Genomic DNA, 19389 nt, shown 5'->3' with positions numbered 1-19389 from the left:
AAAATAGGGAGGCTGCTATTATTGCTATTGGATGTAGTGCCTTCTATTATGGACATATATGATGGCCATGATGACTGACAAAAAGAAGGTTATGGGCGATTATTTTGGGTGTGATGGGCACTAAAGTACAATTGGATTGGGCATGTACAGTAGTTAAAAAAATTATCTCCAACTTTGGAGTCAGCTGGGCATTTTTAAGGTTGGAATGCGTTATTTCTTGGTGCGACTGTGTGACTGAAATTAGTCTGTGTGTGCTGTCCTTGAAGAGGTGCTGAGAATCAAAAATATTTTTGGCTGTGTAAAAATTTGGAAGTGAGCAGCCTGTTGTTGCCTTGACATGGTAGAATAGTAGTTCTGTCTGTGGTGCTGCTCTTGCAGACAAAAAGGGAACTTAATGTTTATCTTTCGAGTGGGGTTAGAATCTTTTCAAAATCGACTTAGTATTTGAGAGTTGGAGCTCTCACACAGAGGTTGGAGTCTTTGCCTCTAGAATTCTTTTTTTCTGAACAGAGATTGGTGTCTCATTGTCACTGAGTTGGTGCTCAGTTTGTAATCTGGGTTTTAGCCCATTGGGTTGGTGCCCTTTTTGAAATAGAAGGAAATTTGAACAGTGGTTTTTTACCCGAAAGGGTTTTCCACGTGATAAATTATGTGTTCTTGTTGTGTTATGTTGTTATTTTTATATCTCTATGTTTGATAATCTCTAAGATTGTTGCAAGTATTGAAAAATTTATACCATTGATTCACCCACCCCCCCCCCCCCCCTCTCAGTGTTATCTGTGTGACTTTCAATTGGTATCAGAGCAAGTTCCTTCTAGTTAGGCTTAAAAGCTTGGAGGTAGATTCTATTGGAACATCATAATGAGTGCTCTTGAAGGATTAGCAACTAACAAAGCTCATCTGTTTGATGGATCGAATTATGCCTTTTGGTGTGTTAGAATGAGAGCTTACCTAATGTCACTTGGGTTTTTGATGTCTGGAATTTAGTGTCGACCAGCTACACACCTTCTCAAAATCCACCGTCTACTCCTGATGAATAGAGAGCATTTGAAAGTAATGCTAAAGCCATGAATGACATACTTGAAAAATAAATTGAATGAATGATTCAATAATCGGATAATCTATTCAACAATATACCAGCGTACATAAAGTGATTACAAGGACGGTGTTCTAAATTAAGAACAAGTCGTTTAAAGTGAACTACTAAAAAGCTAAACGCTAAATAAAGCTTAAAAGCTAATTAACTAAAAAGAAAAAGCTAAATGCTAAATAAATCATAAAAGCTAATTAACTAAAAAGCTAAATGACCATTAAACAAGGAACTAAAAATAGGTGACTAAAATATAATCAAATATTCTAATACCCTCCCTTAATGGTCATTCTATCTACTAACTACCCTACAGAAGACACTGTAGGTCTTTTGATCACAAATGAAAAGAACACTCTGCTGCGGTGGAGACCCTCCTTGGATCTGAAAAGTGTTAATGACCAAGAAATACCAAAATCCATCCAACCTAACGTTGGGTAACCAAACTGAAACTTGAAACCATGATTTTGAGGAAAATCGCCAAACCCTTTTGCAAAAGAGTATCAACTCCAAAACTGACTGCAAGATACCACGGTTGCAGATGTTCACCCTCGCAAGTGCGACCCAAACTAACTGCAACAAAGCACGATTTTGAGGAAAAAACCGTCAAACCCTGAAATGGGAACCCTTGAAAAGAGAATTTACAATTTTGAGGAGAAAATCGAAAAACCAAGAAATCTGAGGTTACAAATCATCGTTTTTGTGGAAAAAACAGTAAAACCCAGATAACTAAAATCTTACACGAATATAGAGGATTACAAATGAGATAATTTTTAAGGGAAAATTATAAACCCTGCGAACAATTTTTGAGAAAAAATCGTGAAAACCCTCCCATGATTTTATGTGGAAAGAATCAGAAAACCAGCGTGACAATTTTTCAGGAAAAAATCGTGAAAACCGTAGGACCTGTAAGACGAGGTCTGACCTAAATCAATCTAATCAAGGCAACAATATTCAGATATCGTGAACATGCACTGTTTCCAGGTGTTGTGACAGTTGTTGAACTTTTGTCTGTGTTCCAACATGATGTTAGTCAAAAATGCCATCACAAAAATGGAGGTTGAACGAGATCAACCTAGTGCAAATTTCAAGGTTTGGAAGAAACCCAGAAATTAAAATTTTCTACACACTTAAAACAGCATAAATGGTGCCCAAAAAACAGCAAAAATCCCAATGTCCACAGAAATAGCAGAAATTGTGAACTGTTTTTAAATTCGAGGCACGGAAAACGAGGCACCCAAAAAAATATGAGACCAACCTAGAAAAGCTCTCGAAAAACTCACCAAGAATCTGAAAACAAAATAGAGATCCAACGGCTCAAAAATTGAGGCACGGAAAACGATGCACCTAGAAAAATCTGACGACGACCTAGTTGAGGTCTCAAAAAACCCACCAAGAATTTGCAAGCAAAATAAAATTTCGACTTGAACTAAAGGGTGAAAACCCTAGTCGAAAATTGCAGAAACCCTAGGAAAATTTTCAATCTGCAAAAAAAACTTTAGGTTGCAGGCCCGAAAATCTCTACAACTCTAAAAAAAACATGAACTGTTGCCCAACACAGAAATTCGCCCACAAACTAGAAACCCATGAAACCCTCAAAAAGCCTTCAAAAAAGCAAGATCGTTTTTGTTTTAAAAAAACAATAAAAAAAAATCTGGAAAATATTCCAGAAAGAAGGCCATGAATTTTTATTAAAAAATTCGCCAAACTTTAAAGAATCCCATCGACCCGCTCTGATACCATGAAAAATAAATTGAATGAATGATCTATTCAACAATATACAAGCGTATATAAAGAGATTACAAGGAACGTTCTAAATCAAGAACAAGTCATTTAAAGTGAACTACTAAAAAGCTAAACGCTAAATAAAGCTTAAAAGCTAATTAACTAAAAAGAAAAAGCTAAATGCTAAATAAAGCTTAAAAGCTAATTAACTAAAAAGCTAAATGACCATTAAACAAGGAACTAAATATAGGTGACTAAAATACAATTAAATATTCTAATAATACTTTGTGGATTATCTGAATTTGAGTTCATGAAAGTCATACACTGTGACCATGCTCAGGCTATGTGGGATAAGCTTAAAAATGCCTACGAAGGAGATGAAAAGGTGAAAAAGGCCAAGCTTTAGACTCATAGAATGTAGTTTTAAAGTCTAAAAATGAAAGAGGATGAGAATGTTGCAGCCTATTTCCTAAGGGTTGATGAAGTGGTCAATTCTCTCAAAGGTTTAGGAGAAACAGTTGATGATAAAGTTGTCATACAGAAAATCTTAAGGTCTTTACCATTAAGATTTGATGCTAAAATTTCTGCAGTTGAGGGGATGGATAACCTTGATCAAATGACTATTGACAAACTTCATGGTATTTTAACAGCATGTGAGATGAGGACAAACACTGAATCATCAAAAAAAAAAGATTGATTTCAAAATGTCAAAGAAGGGCAAACAAAAGGAGCAAATGTCAAGTGATAGTTCAGAGGATGATGTTGATTCAGAAGATGCAATGTTCACTAGAAGATCTAAGGACTTTAGCAAAAACAAGAAGAAGACGTCTCTCAAGTGTTTTAACTGTGGCAAATCTGGACATTTTGCAACAAAGTGCCCTTACGAAGACAATGAAGACAGCAAGAGTGAAAGGAAGCCAAAGTTCAATAAGAAGAAGTATAGAGGAAAAGACAAGAAGTTTTGGAAATCTAAGAAGAGGTTATACCCAAAAAAGGAAAGTGAATCATCTGATGAAAGTGATGAAGAATCTCTTAGTGATGAGATTTTATTCATGGCCATGGAAGAAATTCATACAGAAAAACAAGATGTTGAAAGTGATCTCGGAGAAGATGATGGAGAAGTTGATCTAGAGCAAGAATTGATCAACGCTCTTCATGAGATCATAATTCTTAAGAAGAAAAATCTGGGTTTGAAGGTGCAGCTTAAGGAAGAAACTGAAGAAAACAATAGAAAATCACAAGCTCTAGAGGATGTAGAAAAACAAATGAATAATCTGAAATTTCATATTGATGAGGCTAAGAAACTTGAAGAGGATTTAAGAAATTAGATTAAAATAAAGGCTGAACGTTGTGAAAAACTTGAAGCTGAGATAGCTTTGCTCAGGAAGATAGAAAGATCAACCACATTGTTGAATCATGAAGAGATAAATCATAAAGGCTCACTATCTCTAGACAACCTGTTAGCTTCTCAAAAACAGTAATCAAACAAGAGTGGTGTTGGTCTTGAAGAAGGAGAAAGTTTGAAGGTGGGACAGCAGACTTCTAATGGAGAAAATTCAAAGTTTTCATCAACAAAAACAAGAAATAATGCTTTCAGACAGCCCTTCAGTGCTAGGCGAGCGTACTTAACTAGGTTTAATTATTCATTCTTTCATGGTTATTGTTTTGCATGTAACTATTACGGACACAAGGCAACAAGTTGTAGGATGTCTTTTGGAAATAATTTCAGTCTTGCAAACACAAATTCTTTTGCTCCGTTGAGAGATTATACTTATGTTTGTTATAATGCAATAACGTTGGGCATAGTGCAAGATTTTGTAAGAATGACAAGGCTGATTTTCCGAAGAAGGATATTAAGAATAGTGCGAAGGAAACCAAAATTTGGAAGAAAAAGGAAGAGGTTGAAACTAAGTCCCTGATTGTGCAAACAGCTCTACTTGCACAAAATGAGAGAGATATTTGGTATGTGGATAGTGGCTGCTCTAGACATATGATTGGAGATGAGAGTAAATTTTTAACTCTAAAGAAGTACACTGGTGGTAAGGTTAGGTTTGGTGGAAACTCTTCTGCTAGAGTTGCTAGAAAAGGTACACTCATGTTAAGTGATGGTAAGACTAAGGTTGAGAATGTGTTGTTTGTTGAAGGCTTGAAACATAATCTACTTAGTGTTAGTCAGTTGCGTGATCAAGGTCATAGTCTTGTTTTCAGTTCTGACTGTTGTAAAATCAGTAAAGCTAGCGTTCATATTGCTAAAGCTAATAGGGCTGTGAATAACTTATACATTCTTGATGATGCTAAAATTCAAACTTGTTGTTTGAGTGTTCTTGATGAATCTTGGCTATGGCACAGGAGACTTGGTCATATAAGTTTTGATAGTCTTATTCAGATCAGCAAGAAGGAAGTGGTGACAGACTTGCCAAATCTCACTAAACCATCTGATATAGTATGTAAAGATTGTCAGTTGGGCAAACAAACTCATAGGAGTTTTAAAGCTAAAAAGTACTCAAGCACAATGCCTTTAGAGCTGGTTCATACTGACCTGTGCAGACCAACAAGAATTGCAAGCATGCAAGGTGAGAGATGCTTTATGTTATTGATTGATGATTACTCACGTATGACTTGGGTAGCATTTTTGAAGGAAAAATCATAAGCCTTGGAGAAGTTCAAAGCTTTCAAAGCTTTGGTTGAAAATGAGAAGGGACTAAAAATCAAATGTCTTTGATCAAACACTGGAGGTGAATCCACTTCCAATGAGTTTGTAAGTTTTTGTGAAAATCATGGCATTAAGAGACAATTATATGCTCCTAGGACACCTCAACAAAATGGGGTGGTTGAGAGAAAGAATAGATTAGTCCAAGAGATGGCTAGAAGCATGATGAATGAGTCTAAGGTAAGTCACTGTTTTTGGAAAGAAGTTGTTCACACTGCTATCTATATTCAGAATAAGAGTTTTGTAAGAGCAAAGCATAACAAATCACCTTATGAATTATGGAATGGTAGGGCAGCAACTGTTAAGTATTTTAAAAATTTTGGCAGTCCATGTTATATTTAGAAGAGATGAAGACAATTTAGGCAAATTTGATCCTAGAGCAGATGAAGGTATTTTTCTAGGATACTCTTCAAAAAGTAAGGCCTATAAGTGTTTCAATGCTGATTCTACTAAAAGATTGCAAAGTTGTGATGATAGCTTGCAGGGGGTTGAAGCTGAAAATGTTGGTTAGCCAATTCCTACCAATCCACAAGTTGGGACAGCAAGAAACAATGTTGCAAATACTCCTAATGATTAAAATAAAGGTGATGATTCACATTTTGAGGATGGAACAACAGAAAATCAGTCAAGTACAGCAGATGCGTTAGCTGGTCCTACAACCTCACATGATAGAAATGCAACTACAATCAGAACATCTCTCAAGTCTACTTCAAGATTTGTTGAGAAAAATCATCCTGTCAATCAGATTATGCAAGAGGACAGACCTAGAGCATCAAGAAGACAGATTAACTACTATGAGGATGATGATATCTCACTACTGTCCATGATTGAACCAAAGACTTTTGAAGAAGTAGCAGAAGATAAGTCTTGTATTTCAGCTATGAAAGAGGAGTTAGACCAAATAAACAAGAGTAGAACTTGGGAGGTTGTTCCAAGACCAAGAGACAAAAACGTGATTGGTACAAAGTGGGTGTTTAGAAACAAATTGAATGAGGATGGCCAAGTGGTAAGGAACAAGGCAAGAATGGTGTGCAAGGGATATGCTCAGGTTGAAGGTATAGATTTCGATGAAACTTTTGCACCAGTTGCTAGATTAGAGGCTATTAGAATGTTTTTAGCATTTGCCTCTTTTAAAGGTTTTAAAGTCTTTCAAATGGATGTTAAATCTGCATTCTTAAATGGTGATTTGAATGAAGTATATGTAGAACAGCCTAATGGTTTTATTTCAAAGCATCAAGATTATGTGTGCAAGCTGAAAAAGGCACTTTATGACCTCAAACAAGCACCTCGTGCTTGGTATGACAGATTGAATAGCTATTTGCTTCAGCATGGATTCAAAAGAGGTGTTGCGGACAAAAACTTATACATCAAAGAGGAAGGTAAAAACATGCTAATTGTGGTTGTTTATGTTGATGATTTGATCTTTGGAAGTGATTGTGTGCAAATGTGTGAAGTTTTTGCAAATAACATGAAGAAGGAGTTTCAGATGTCAATGTTGGGAGAGCTGTCATTTTTCCTTGGGCTGCAAATTCATAAATCTAAGGAAGGTATATTTATCTCTCAGACTAAATACATTAGAGAGATGTTGAAGAGATTCAAAATGGAAGATTGAACTCCTGTTAGCACTCCCATGGCGACTGGTTGTAAACTTAGTAGGGATGATGAATCACCAGATGCTAATCAAACTCTCTACAGGTCTATGATAGGTAGCTTGTTATATGTTACAGCCACCAGACCTGACATAATGCAGGTTGTAGGTTATGTTGCAAGGTTTCAAGCAGCCCCTAAGGAGATACATGTTCATGCAGTCAAAAGAATATTTAAGTACCTTAAAGGTACTATGGAGAATGATCTTTGGTGTCCAAATGGAAATGACTTCTTGCTTACAGCATACACAGATGTAGATTGGGGTGGCTCAGTTGATGACCGGAAGAGCACAAGCAGAGGTGCCTTCTTCCTTGGTAAGTGTTTGGTTTCCTGGTACAGTAAAAAGCAAGCTTCTGTTTCTCTTTCAACCGCTTAAGCGGAATATATTGCAGCAGTGTCCTGATGTACACAAGTTCTTTGGATGAACCAAACATTGCAAGACTTCAAGTTAGATTTTAATCAGCCAATTCTCATCTATGTGATAACATGAGTACTATTAGTATATCTAAAAATCATGTTCTACACTCTAGAACTAAGCACATTCCAATTAAGTATCACTTTTTGCATGAACAAGTAAATGATCAGCAAGTGAAGCTTGAATATGTTTCTACTAAGAATCAGCTTGCAGATGTGTTTACAAAGCCTTTGCCCAGAGACACCTTTGAAAGGTTAAGACAGCAGTTAGGAGCGATTTCACTCCATCATTGAAGGGGTGTATTACATAGGGGGAGTATCTATTGTAATATCTTATGCCTCAGCTCAGTTTGTGCAGGTTTACTCATTGGTTTTTATCAGTTTGAAACTTTGTTTCAATCATTAATGTCAAAAGGGCAGCAGGATTTCAGGGGGAGAAATGGAGAAGTTGGTTTCCTGCAAAGATAGTGTTGCCATCAATGACAGAAAAGGGGGAGATTGTTAAAATTTTTTAGTCATTGATGTCAGTTTCTTTTTTAATTTAATAGAGTTGCTTGAGCAGCTTAACCGGCTTGAGCTGCTTGACCTGTGTGTATGCATACTTGCTGGAAAAGTATGTTCTTGTCAGCAGCTTGTGCCACTTCAGCTCTCCTTGTCATATCATCATGTCAGCCGCTACAGCCAAGTCAACTTATATGCCATCTCATTTTTAAAATTATTGGGTCCCACCTCTCTTTTGGTTCAATTTTTTTTTCAGAGCTGCATTGAATATCTTTTTTGGTTTTAGTTTGGGCATAAAATTTAATATTGTATGTGTTATCTTTTCTCTGCCAAAAATCAGTATGTTGTGTGTGTGGCATCTTCAAGGCTGCGTTATTGATGTGTTGTGCGTGGAGTTGCCATTTTTCTTCTAACATGCATTAAGAATCCAAATAATAGTGGCTGCCGATAATTAATTTTTGGTCTAGTTGTGGTGGCAGAGAGAAATCGTGGGAGAACCTAGTTTTTAAATCTGGATGATTTTTAATGCCTAACGGCAGCAGTTGTGGTTAATGACCACGATGGTCTTCGATGCCGAGAGTGGAAGAAGCGTAGTGGTTCGCTTTTATCTGCTCTGAAGTATTTGTGGCTGGGCATTTTTTATCAAACCATTCTTATTGGAAGCATGTCTGATTCTCCTGGGGTCATGTCTTGAAAGGAATTGATTGAAACATATCGTGGAGATCTTCCTTCTTTGAATAAAAGGCTTGATTTTTATTTTTTTAAATTTTATCTGGCCGAATTTTTGGGTAACGGAAGTTTGCCTTATGCTGAAAAGATTCTTCTTGGTTTAATACTCTCCTTGATGGAGTATGGATGACGACTGGATATATGTTGAAACAATTTTGAACATTTTTTTGGTGAAGACGGCTCTTCTTTAGAGCGATATTTTTTATTTTTAAATTATGGTTTTGGATTTGTGAAAAAAAAATAGATAAGCATAGCATCGATTTCCAATATCGTTTTTTTTGGTTCTCACTGCATAAAAAATCTTCTAAGTATGGTGTGAATTAAGGGAGGCTGCTATTATATCTGGACATATATGATGGCCACGATGACTGACAAAAAGAAGGGTCTGAGCGATTATTTTGGGTGTGCTGGGCACTAAAGTACAATTGGATTGGGCATGTACAGTAGTTAAAAAAATTATCTCCAACTTTGGAGTTAGTTGGGCATTTTTAAGATTAAAAGGTAATATTTCTTGGTGCGACTGTCTGACTGAAATTAGTCTCCGTGTGCTGTCCTTGAAGAGGTGCTGAGAATCAAAAACATTTTTGGCTGTGTAAAAATCTAGAAGTGAGCAGCCTGTTGTTGCCTTGACATGGTGGAATAGTGGTTCTGTCTGTGGTGCTGCTCTTGCAGACAAAAAGCGAACTTAATGTTTATCTTTCGAGTGGTGTTAGAATCTTTTCAAAATCTACTTAGTATTTGAGAGTTGGATCTCTCACACAGAGGCTGGAGCCTTTGTCTCTAGAATTCTTTTTGCTGAACAGAGATTGGTGTCTCATTTTCACTAAGTTGGTGCTCAGTTTGTCATCTGGGTTGTAGCCCATTGGGTTGGTGCCCTTTATGAAATAGAAGGAAATTTGAACCGTGGTTTTTTAGCCGAAAGGGTTTTCCACGTGATACATTATGTGTTCTTGTTGTGTATTATGTTGTTATTTTTATGTCTCTATGTTTGATAATCTCTGAGATTGCTGCAAGTATTGAAAAATTTATAACACTCATTCAACCCACCCACTCTGAGTGTTATCTGTGTGACTTTCACTACTTTTTCCTCTTCTAGATCCACTTTGGGTCCTTGTATGCTATATAAAATTAATGAGACTTGTTTTGATTTTTTAAAATTGTTAATTTGGCAAGTTATTTTGAATTTTCTCCTTCAAGAGTTTGTCTTGATTGCTTATAAGTACTATATCTCTTGGGTTGATGGATAGTTTGGCCATATTAGTTGCGTTCAGTTACATATGTATAATAGGAAATTCTATTTAGTTGTTTCAGCTGAGGTCTCGGGGTTACCATGAAATGCAAGGAACAATCAAATCTTTCAGAATTATAGGAAGTCATTTATGGACTTACATCGTGACATCATCCTTTCATATGTTGACTTGCATGTTACCTTGATGATGGAAGTACCTATGGATGAATTCAATAAAAGAATTGTCCAAAGTTTCATTACAAGCTATAAAGAATATATCTAAAACTGTGTTTATCCAGTTAAGACTGCTAAGATGGGATACTTGTTGATACTAGAAAAATTGTTGGTGATCTTGTTTCTTTTGTCACTGTTGGCCACATGACTATTACCATATCTAATGACTATTTGTTTTGACTGCTGTCTTGGATACAATTACTCATGGTGAAGTTGCACTTGAAGATCAGGAGATGAGGTTGATTGAAAATTTTGTAGATCATTAGGCTGAAACCGCCCTAGTTGAAACTGAAATCCTTTTATAAGATTGCTTTTGGATTCAACTGTGTATACTTTTCAATCAACGTTTCGGATCACACTTATTGACCCATCATCAAGAGGATGAAAGTGATGGATTAGAATGCAGACATAAACTTAAAAAGGGGTAGGGAGAGTGATGCAGAGCATCCAACAAACTTAGCCAACTAGGGAGATCCTTCTCCCAACTCACCAACTCAATAGGTGAAACTCTTCATTGACTTCACAAACTACTCACTAGGCTTCAATAGCCCAAACCCACTCAAGCCTCTCAATCTCTTACCCAACCACGCTCACACATCCTTCCACACATATCTAACCTTCTTGACCCCACAATCTTGTTCCACAACTCACAAACACCCTCAAACTTCATATTGTGACTCAACGAGGACTGCCCCTTAAATAAGACTCCTTCTCTTCATCAAATACCAACACACAATGTGTAAGACTACTCTCAAACACACACACAACCTTTGTCAAGCCTTCAAGGCTTATCAAACATGTCACAAAAGACCTTCTCTACCCACCCATCCCCCCATGAATAGACAAAGAAAACAGCTACTATATCCTTTGTTTTAGGACAGCCAACTCCCATGTTGGGGCAACATAACATGTTTAGGATAGTCATGTACTAGGGGATTCTCTCCACTCTCCAATGCTTCCAATAGACTTCTAAGGACTTAATAGGGTCCCTCCAACCCCTGACGACAAGTTCCAATCAAAAGAACCCAACCAACACTTATTTAACCCAACAAACAAGTAAGATTCACAACACTGTCATATTAGGACAGCCATGTATAAATTATGGGACAGTCATACTATTTGGTGTTTGTTTTGTTTTTCTGGGCTCCAAAACCCTAGGAACATGTCCACTCACCCTACAACACCCTCAACACCTTTCCAAACCTTTCTCACACTTCTACACATTCAAAACTCCAGCACTATATTGCTATTCACAGTCATCTCCCTATGACAGTCACATTCTTATTGTTTTGCACGTGCCAAAGTTGACTTGAAGGCCTGCACACTTTACTGTAAGCAAGAATAAACTATAATACAAAGTTCCATTCATTTGTAAGGCCATTCAATCTGGAAATAACTCATAAATCATTTTTGTCTGATCACTGCATACCCTAATGAGGGTTTGGACAGATTTTACTAAAAATGTGATATCTTCCTCAAAAATGAATGAAATGACACGACACCGAAAGCAAATGAAAGAGGATTCACCCCAGCATCACGTCCAATCAGTTTTCCAGGCAAATGAAAAGGTTCTGGTACGGAAAACTTCAGGTTTTCAGACTGTTATGTAGAGAAAACTCAGAAAAGTGCAGCAATCTTCCAAATTTTATTGATTTTCTCACCATACAATGATCAACAACCTCTTCAACGAGGTTGGAAGGATATTTATATACCCACAACCACACCAACCACCAAAAACCGAACTCTAACTCCCTATTATCATTAGAGACGCAAAAACACTTTTTTGTGTGTTATTGACACATGACAACATTATGACAACTTTTGCAAAATTGACACTTTTCAATCCTAAACCCTTCCATGACCTAAAATGGATCCAAATAGGTCCAAATACATCAAAAATACCCTTTTACATCATAAATCCCTTTACATGGATCATTTTCACATATTTGCACCATATTGGCAACTTTTGACAATTTTGTCCATATTACAACTTTAGGACTCAAAACCTCAACAAATGGACTCATTGACACTTATTATTGACCTTATTACATCATAAATGGTCCCAAAAGACCATATTTACATCTTTGACACTTCAAAACACAGAACTTTCATACTTAGCCTCATAGAGGCTTGAGGGCAAATTAGGTGCTCCTGCACCAGAGAAGAAGTGATAGGAGAATCAAACAACAAAGGACATGATATTAGGTAGAGGATAAAGATAGAGTAATAAAAGAAGAGTACTTTTAAACCTTTCTCCTCTAGTAGAAAGCCTATCCCTTCTGCCAAAGATCCCATGCAGATCATGCTCCACTTAGGGTTTAAAAGGTCGTTTGTTCATATGGGACCCCATAGACTAGCGAAACAAGCCAATCCATTAGCAATAGGGTCAAAGAACATAGCGTTGACATTAGGTATGATTGTATCACAAAACCTGCCCTAGTAGAGCACTCCCACTACAGAATGCATCACAATTGCCTTGAGAACACCCAAGTGCTGGTTAGAGAAGACAGTTTTTCAATAGGAAACTCCAAATGCCCTTCCTTATTAAAAGTCGCCCTAATCATCTCAATTGAGATAAAAGGTGGCATGTAAGCCCAACCTAGCAACCTTTACTGACCTTGCTCATTTTTTCCTTAGTTTGTTGTGGATCCTTGATTCACCTAGATCCAACTGTAGTCCATCCAAGACAAACCCCACCCCTTCCAACTAATACTTGCTAGAATCTAACACAAAATTAGAATCAGCTATAGATCTGGCACCAAAACTAGCACATTCAGCAGATCCCAACTGTAGTCCATCCAAGACAAACCCAACCGCTTTCAACTACTGCTTGCTAGAATCTAAAACAAAATTAGAATCAGCTGTAGATCTGGCACAAAAACTAGCACATTCAGCAGATCTCTCTCTCTCTCTCTCTCTCTCTCTCTCTAACCAAAAATGGACACATCAACTAGTCCCATCACTCCACCAACTTGTTACGCGTATTAGGATCAGCATTATCTCCATGAGTGGTAAGTATCTCACACACATGAAATATGACTATCCAAAATAGTTCTGTAAATTGATAAACCTCTTTGGTCACACCATCAATACTCCTACCATGAAAATTAAAGATTTATGGACATAATAACACGGTCCTGCATAGAATGGGTAGTCGCCTCTTGGTTTGTACTACTTGGGAGTTTACACCCCATTTTAAATATGGAATAAGTAATTAAAACTCAATTATGTATCTTGAGAGAACTTATAAACAGTAAAAACAGATTTTAAAGTGTAAATATAATGAACAAAGTATGTTATAATGACCACAGATAAAAAAATAATAATAACATTGAACAAAGAAGTCCTTAAAAAAATGGATTGTCTCAAGAATTTAATTAAAATTTGTAATTAGACTCAAACCCAAGCAAACATATACAAGCAGGGCACATATATGATATGAAGTAGCAAAGAACGGAATCATTTACTATAAAGTGTCTATGAGCTTAATGATGGTTAGAACATCAAGCAAACCACAGCAACTTTGTAGGACTAACAAAGACTTACTTGGAAACAACTATCAACTGGCAATGAGCTACTGCTGCTTCCACTAGCTCACTGGATAGTTCACCGAAGCCTGCAGATCATTTAAAGTCCAATCTAAATCCATTTATACTTTTGAAGATATAATTCAACATGTAAAGTGTAAAGCACTTTTACAGCATTGAGAATAACAGGTAACCTCCACCGGCAGTGACATATGTAAGGGTGAATTTTATTATCAGGATATTATAACTTTCTAAAGTTGATATAATTAAGACATACACATATTTAGTATAACAATCTTTGCAAATAGACAGTTTTTTCCAAAATTTTAAATACTCCATAAATCAAATTATCTAATTGGTTATATATGTTGCTGTTTTCTTAAAAACCATACAAGATATGTTCATAAAATAGAACCATAAATGGATTTGGATCCAACCACCTGATACTTCAAAAGTTATGGACTAAAATCCTCGAGCATTCAGAGATTCAAAATAATATTGTTTGCTAAAAACAGGGAGTCACAAGACTAATAATTTCTTTTAAACATAGGGAAAAAAATAGTTAATCTAACTAATATTTTAAATGTACATACTACTTATGTACATTTAAAATATTAGCTATGGGATTGGAAGACTACGAAAACTCTTTTTGGACTTTTAGTAGTTCTCGTGGTTCTATACGGATGTGAAGTTTGGGGTAGCAACACCTCAGCAAGAAAGTGTTGAAAGATAGAAAGATTACAAAAACATTTACTCACAAATAGCCCCAAGATTAAATCAACTGTTCCATATGAGATTGTCCTGGCAGAGGTCGGGGCTTTCCCCGTCGAAGCATCAGCTATGTTACAGTTGTTAAGCTATCTACGAAGATTAGATAACGTGGAGACTCATCGCTGGCCAAAAATGGCAGCTAGTGAAAAATTAGATAGAAGGAAGAGCATGTGGATGAACCAAAACATCAAATGGATGAAAAAATGGGGTATTAGCATAAGTGAATGTCCAAATAACAATGGGGAAATAAAAAAGTATGTGCAAGGAGAATTCAAAGAAAGAAATGTGGGAAGGACCACCTGAGAGGAAAAAGAAATACTATATCAAACATTTTAATACTACATATGACCATACACAAAAATACTTACATAGGAATGGAAATAAAAAGGAAAGCAAAAATGCTAATCACTCAGATAAAAACAAGTTAAACACCAACTTAGATGTGAGACTGGAAGGTGGATGATACCAAAAGAGGAGTGGGCAGACAAAAGATGTAGATATTGCACTCAAAAACTGGTAGAGACAGAATGGCATTACATCATGGAGTGTTCAGCTTACAAGGATATCCAGATCATTTATATTGAGACATTAAAAGTGAACAGCTTGGGTAATTTGTTTGAAGAAGATAAAATAATAAGGGTTGCAGATTTTTTGGTCAAGATACATAGTAGAAGATCCAAGATGCAGAAGGAAAAGGAAATTTAGGTGTCATGTTTTGGATGTACAGGTTTTTCTTTGATGGCTATCTGTGGGTCCCATAGGCTGCTTGGCCTCATGGACGTGATTAAAAACATTCATTCATTCACCTTTGAAGCATACTAGTAGTATCAAAACTACTATTGAAAACAACAATTTAAAAGAAAAAAAAAAATCAAGTGTCATTTGATGTAGGACTACTTGGCCTAACAACTTCAGCTATTAATAATAGTTCTAAAAAGAGTACTAGACTTGCCCAAATTTGGCAAGCCACAAAGCGGGCAACCCTAAATAGATCTAAGTGACTCAGCAGCCAGATACTGGCCAAACTTGACAGGCCCACCAAACTCGCCAAACATGGTGAGTACCATGGGAAAAACTTGGCTGCAGCTGGGTAAGCAGAAATTAGGGGGACAGGAAGGGGAGGAGCAATAGAATAACCAATTCACTCAAAACAAAGTGTCGTATTTTGTCTCCTACACCCTAAAAGCAATTTCATTTCATTTTCAAGACAAAGGAGAAAGAAAAGAGGAGTTTAGGTCCAAAATTGGATTGCATTAAAGGGAAATTAGCAAGGAGATCAAGCAAACATCAGTGGTTGAATCACATTTGGGCAGGTTCATAACTTCTTTTGGTGCATCTAGAGGAGTCTACAAAGGATTCAGAAGATCTCACCATTGATTTCAAGCAAGATTTCAGGGGTAAGTTTGAATTTTGAAGTTTTTTTTTAATAAAATTTTATTCTTTTACATTTCTTTTTTATTTTTTCTATTTTGTTTTAGTGGACCAAAGAACAAACCCTAAGTGTATTTAATTTTTTTGTTGAAAAAACTCTAGGTGTTTTTGTTAATATTTCTTAGTTTTATAATTGCAAACACTAGATTTTTTCTATTATTTTAATCGCATTTATATGGTATTGCCAAATTCTTTAGATTTATAAATTGCCTTTATCACAATGTCAACCAAAACCCAAGTTAGAAGGGACCCTTGGAATCATGTCATCATTGGGGAAAAGAAAGTCAACTTGTTTTCATTGCAAACAAACTTTGCATGGGGAATGTAATATCCTCTTATTTTATAACTTATGAAATAGGGACATTTAACTTGCAAAGATCAATTGCAAGAGACTTCTTTCCTTCAAGTCTCAGATATCACTATGAAAAATGATTTATGATACCACTTTGAATGTAAAAAATATGCAATTGATAAGATTTATATATAACTGATAATATTATTCAAAGAATAATATATGTATATTGAATGTTGATCACTGCTATATCTGATATAAACTGATACAATTATGCAAGGATGATCTTGATGTTAGCCTTCTCTGGTTTGAGAATGGAAAATATGCTATTTTGTCTTCCAATTGCATATAGCGATGAATTGCTACTTCTGATTAAAATCCTTAAGTATATGCAATGTGGATATATGATATTAATATTACTTGTAGCAATATGTTGCTGTTTCAGATCTGAATATGTATAATTGCAACAATGATGATGATGCTGTTTCAGATAGGGTCGATATACACTTGCAACAATGGTAATGATGTCATTTCTGATATAGTCGATTTACACTTGCAACAATGGTGCTGTCTCTGATTGATACCTTTAATTTATGCAACCAAATTATGCCAATGGGCTGCTACTCTGCGAGCAGATACAATAAAGGATACAAGAGATAAAAATAGGTTTCCAAATCAATGACCTAAATGAGTGTGATTGATCGTCTTCTTATCCCTTCAGAATTGCACTTTTTAATGGCTGAAGAGATGTGTTGTTTCTTAATTGCAACTCTTCCTAACATAGAGGGATCGGTAAGATCGTGTCTCTTAATACTTAATGTTGATTTATTACCCATTGCCTAATTGCTGTTAGTAGATCGCACATGTTATCATAATCACTGCTTAGCATTTGTCTCTAAATCACTGCCATACAAATTACCTAAGTTTAGTTGCTAACTCGTCAATGTCTGTGACTAATCACTTGATTAGTAAACTCCTTCCTTAGATTATTATTCGAGTCACTGTCTTTTATCATCCATCGTTACTTAACAAGATAGTGTAGACTTCATCGATGTCATTACTTCCTTTCAATGCCTCAGTCAACTGATAACTAATCATCGATCTGTATTGTTATTGATCTGCACTTGATATCTTTGTACCTTCAATTATCATTGATTACATTGGCTTCATGTATGATCGATCTGGTATGTTGACTAGCTATCCTCTCTAATCTTCTGGGTAGTTTGTCTTTAAGTAAGATCGAGATGCCATGGTGATTAACTTTACAGTGAACAGCTTCTTAACATGCTTTCCTTTGTTGATAGTGATGGAGTCCATTACTCGTTATCTTCATTGTTATGCCAATATGGATGAGACCTTTATGAGTACTTGTGCATTATCACTGCTTCAGTATGGATCATACCATCCTCCATGTTGTCTTGATGGTGACGTTGAGATATCAACTTATGAACATACCTGATTATGAATCCCTTATTTCTTATATTAGATCCTTGTCAGCTCACTTGAAGAGCTCAAGCAAATCATGTTTACCGGTTTATTAGTGAATGATCTAGGCAATAGCACAGTATGCTTAATTAGATCCTTGTCAGCTCATTGTTAACGCATTTCAGCATTACTTCAGTCTTCAATATCTCCACACTCTGTTTCTTCACACAGACTTAATCTTCTCTTCAATGATCGCACATAACCTTTTCTATCACACATCTCACATACATACAAACCCTAGACATGATGTCCTTATAAAGGAAACTGATTTCATGTCGGCCCAATAGGATTACACTACAAGTTCCTATGTTCAGTGCATCTAGACACATTTGGTAACACGGCACAAAATCACCGCCAAAGTGTCGATGGATGATAACTCATCACACATTATAGAAGTATGAGTTATGCTCAACCGGTAATTGGCATTATGTTGGCATTTTGATGATGTTTTGATTGTCATTGATGGACACACACTTTCTTGATGATGGACACACACTTTCTTGATGTATGAGTTATGCTCAACCGATAATTGTTCCAACCAGTATTGTGTATTATTGTATGTATAGTCTTTAGACTATCGGTATTTTGCAGAAGATGTTTACCGGTCACAGATTGACTGAAGAGCTCAAGTGGTATGAAGACCCCAAGCGGTACAAGGAGCTCAAGCGATACGAAGGACCCAAGCAGTAGTTAACTTTTGATCGGAACACTATGATCTACCAATCATCATTTTTGACAACCGGTAATCGGTATATTGTATTAACCGGTATCACTCTGTGATGAGTTACCAACCGGTACTTCTTTAATGTGTGATGAGTTATCATCCACCGACACTTTGGCGGTGATTTTGTGTCGTGTTACCAAATGTGTCTAGATGCACTGAACCTAGGAACTTGTAGTCTAATCCTATTGGACCGACATGAAATCAGTTTCCTTTATAAGGACATCATGTCTAGGGTTTGTATGTATGTGAGATGTGTGATAGAAAAGGTTATGTGCGATCACTGAAAAGAAGATTAGGTTTGTGTGAAGAAACAGAGTGTGGAGATATTGAAGACTAAAGTAATGCTGAAATGCATTAACAATGAGCTGACAAGGATCTAATTAAGCATACTGTGTTATTGCCCAGATCATTCACTTGTTGATTACTAACATCTTCGACAAGTCTGAAACCCTTAACCGGGTAGGCCTAGCAAAGCCTTTGCAAATCCTATAACAAAGTGGTTCACAACTATGGATCGGAAATCCTTTAACGAGGTAGTCTTTAACAGGACTTATCTCCTAATAGAGATCTACATTCCTAACAGGATCTGTTCTGGTGAAGAACATTGTATGACCTTAACCGGTCTGACCTTAATGGGTCTGGTTTCTATTCTGCAGATAATTACTGGTGAGTTTCTGCTCACCATGGTTTTTCCCATTTCGGTTTCCACGTCAAATATCTTGTGTTATGGTGATTGTGCTCTTGTGGGTCAATGCTTTGTTTGCTAGTTGGTTTGCATTTATCTTAACCGGTTTATTAATGAATCTGTTGCACCGGTTATCTGCTAAACTGTTTAAGAGTTTGTTTACAGTAATTTTTGGTATACTAATTCACCCCCCCTCTTA

At 36.3% G+C, this 19389-nt stretch overlaps 1 protein-coding gene across 1 annotated transcript in view; it reads right to left on the bottom strand.

The window, feature by feature from the left end:
- The window catches only part of LOC131075658 (peroxisomal acyl-coenzyme A oxidase 1), a 211182-nt gene that overhangs the window by 15622 nt on the left and 176171 nt on the right, over positions 1-19389 (bottom strand). Inside the window, exon 12 of the mRNA XM_058012499.2 lies at positions 13822-13891. Within this exon, the coding sequence (XP_057868482.2) occupies positions 13822-13891 (70 nt within the window). The remainder of the gene's footprint in view (positions 1-13821; positions 13892-19389) is intronic.

This window comes from Cryptomeria japonica, chromosome 6, assembly GCF_030272615.1.
Source record: "Cryptomeria japonica chromosome 6, Sugi_1.0, whole genome shotgun sequence".
Classification (NCBI taxonomy): Eukaryota; Viridiplantae; Streptophyta; class Pinopsida; order Cupressales; family Cupressaceae; genus Cryptomeria; species Cryptomeria japonica.
This window is presented reverse-complemented; position numbering and strand designations above follow the sequence as displayed.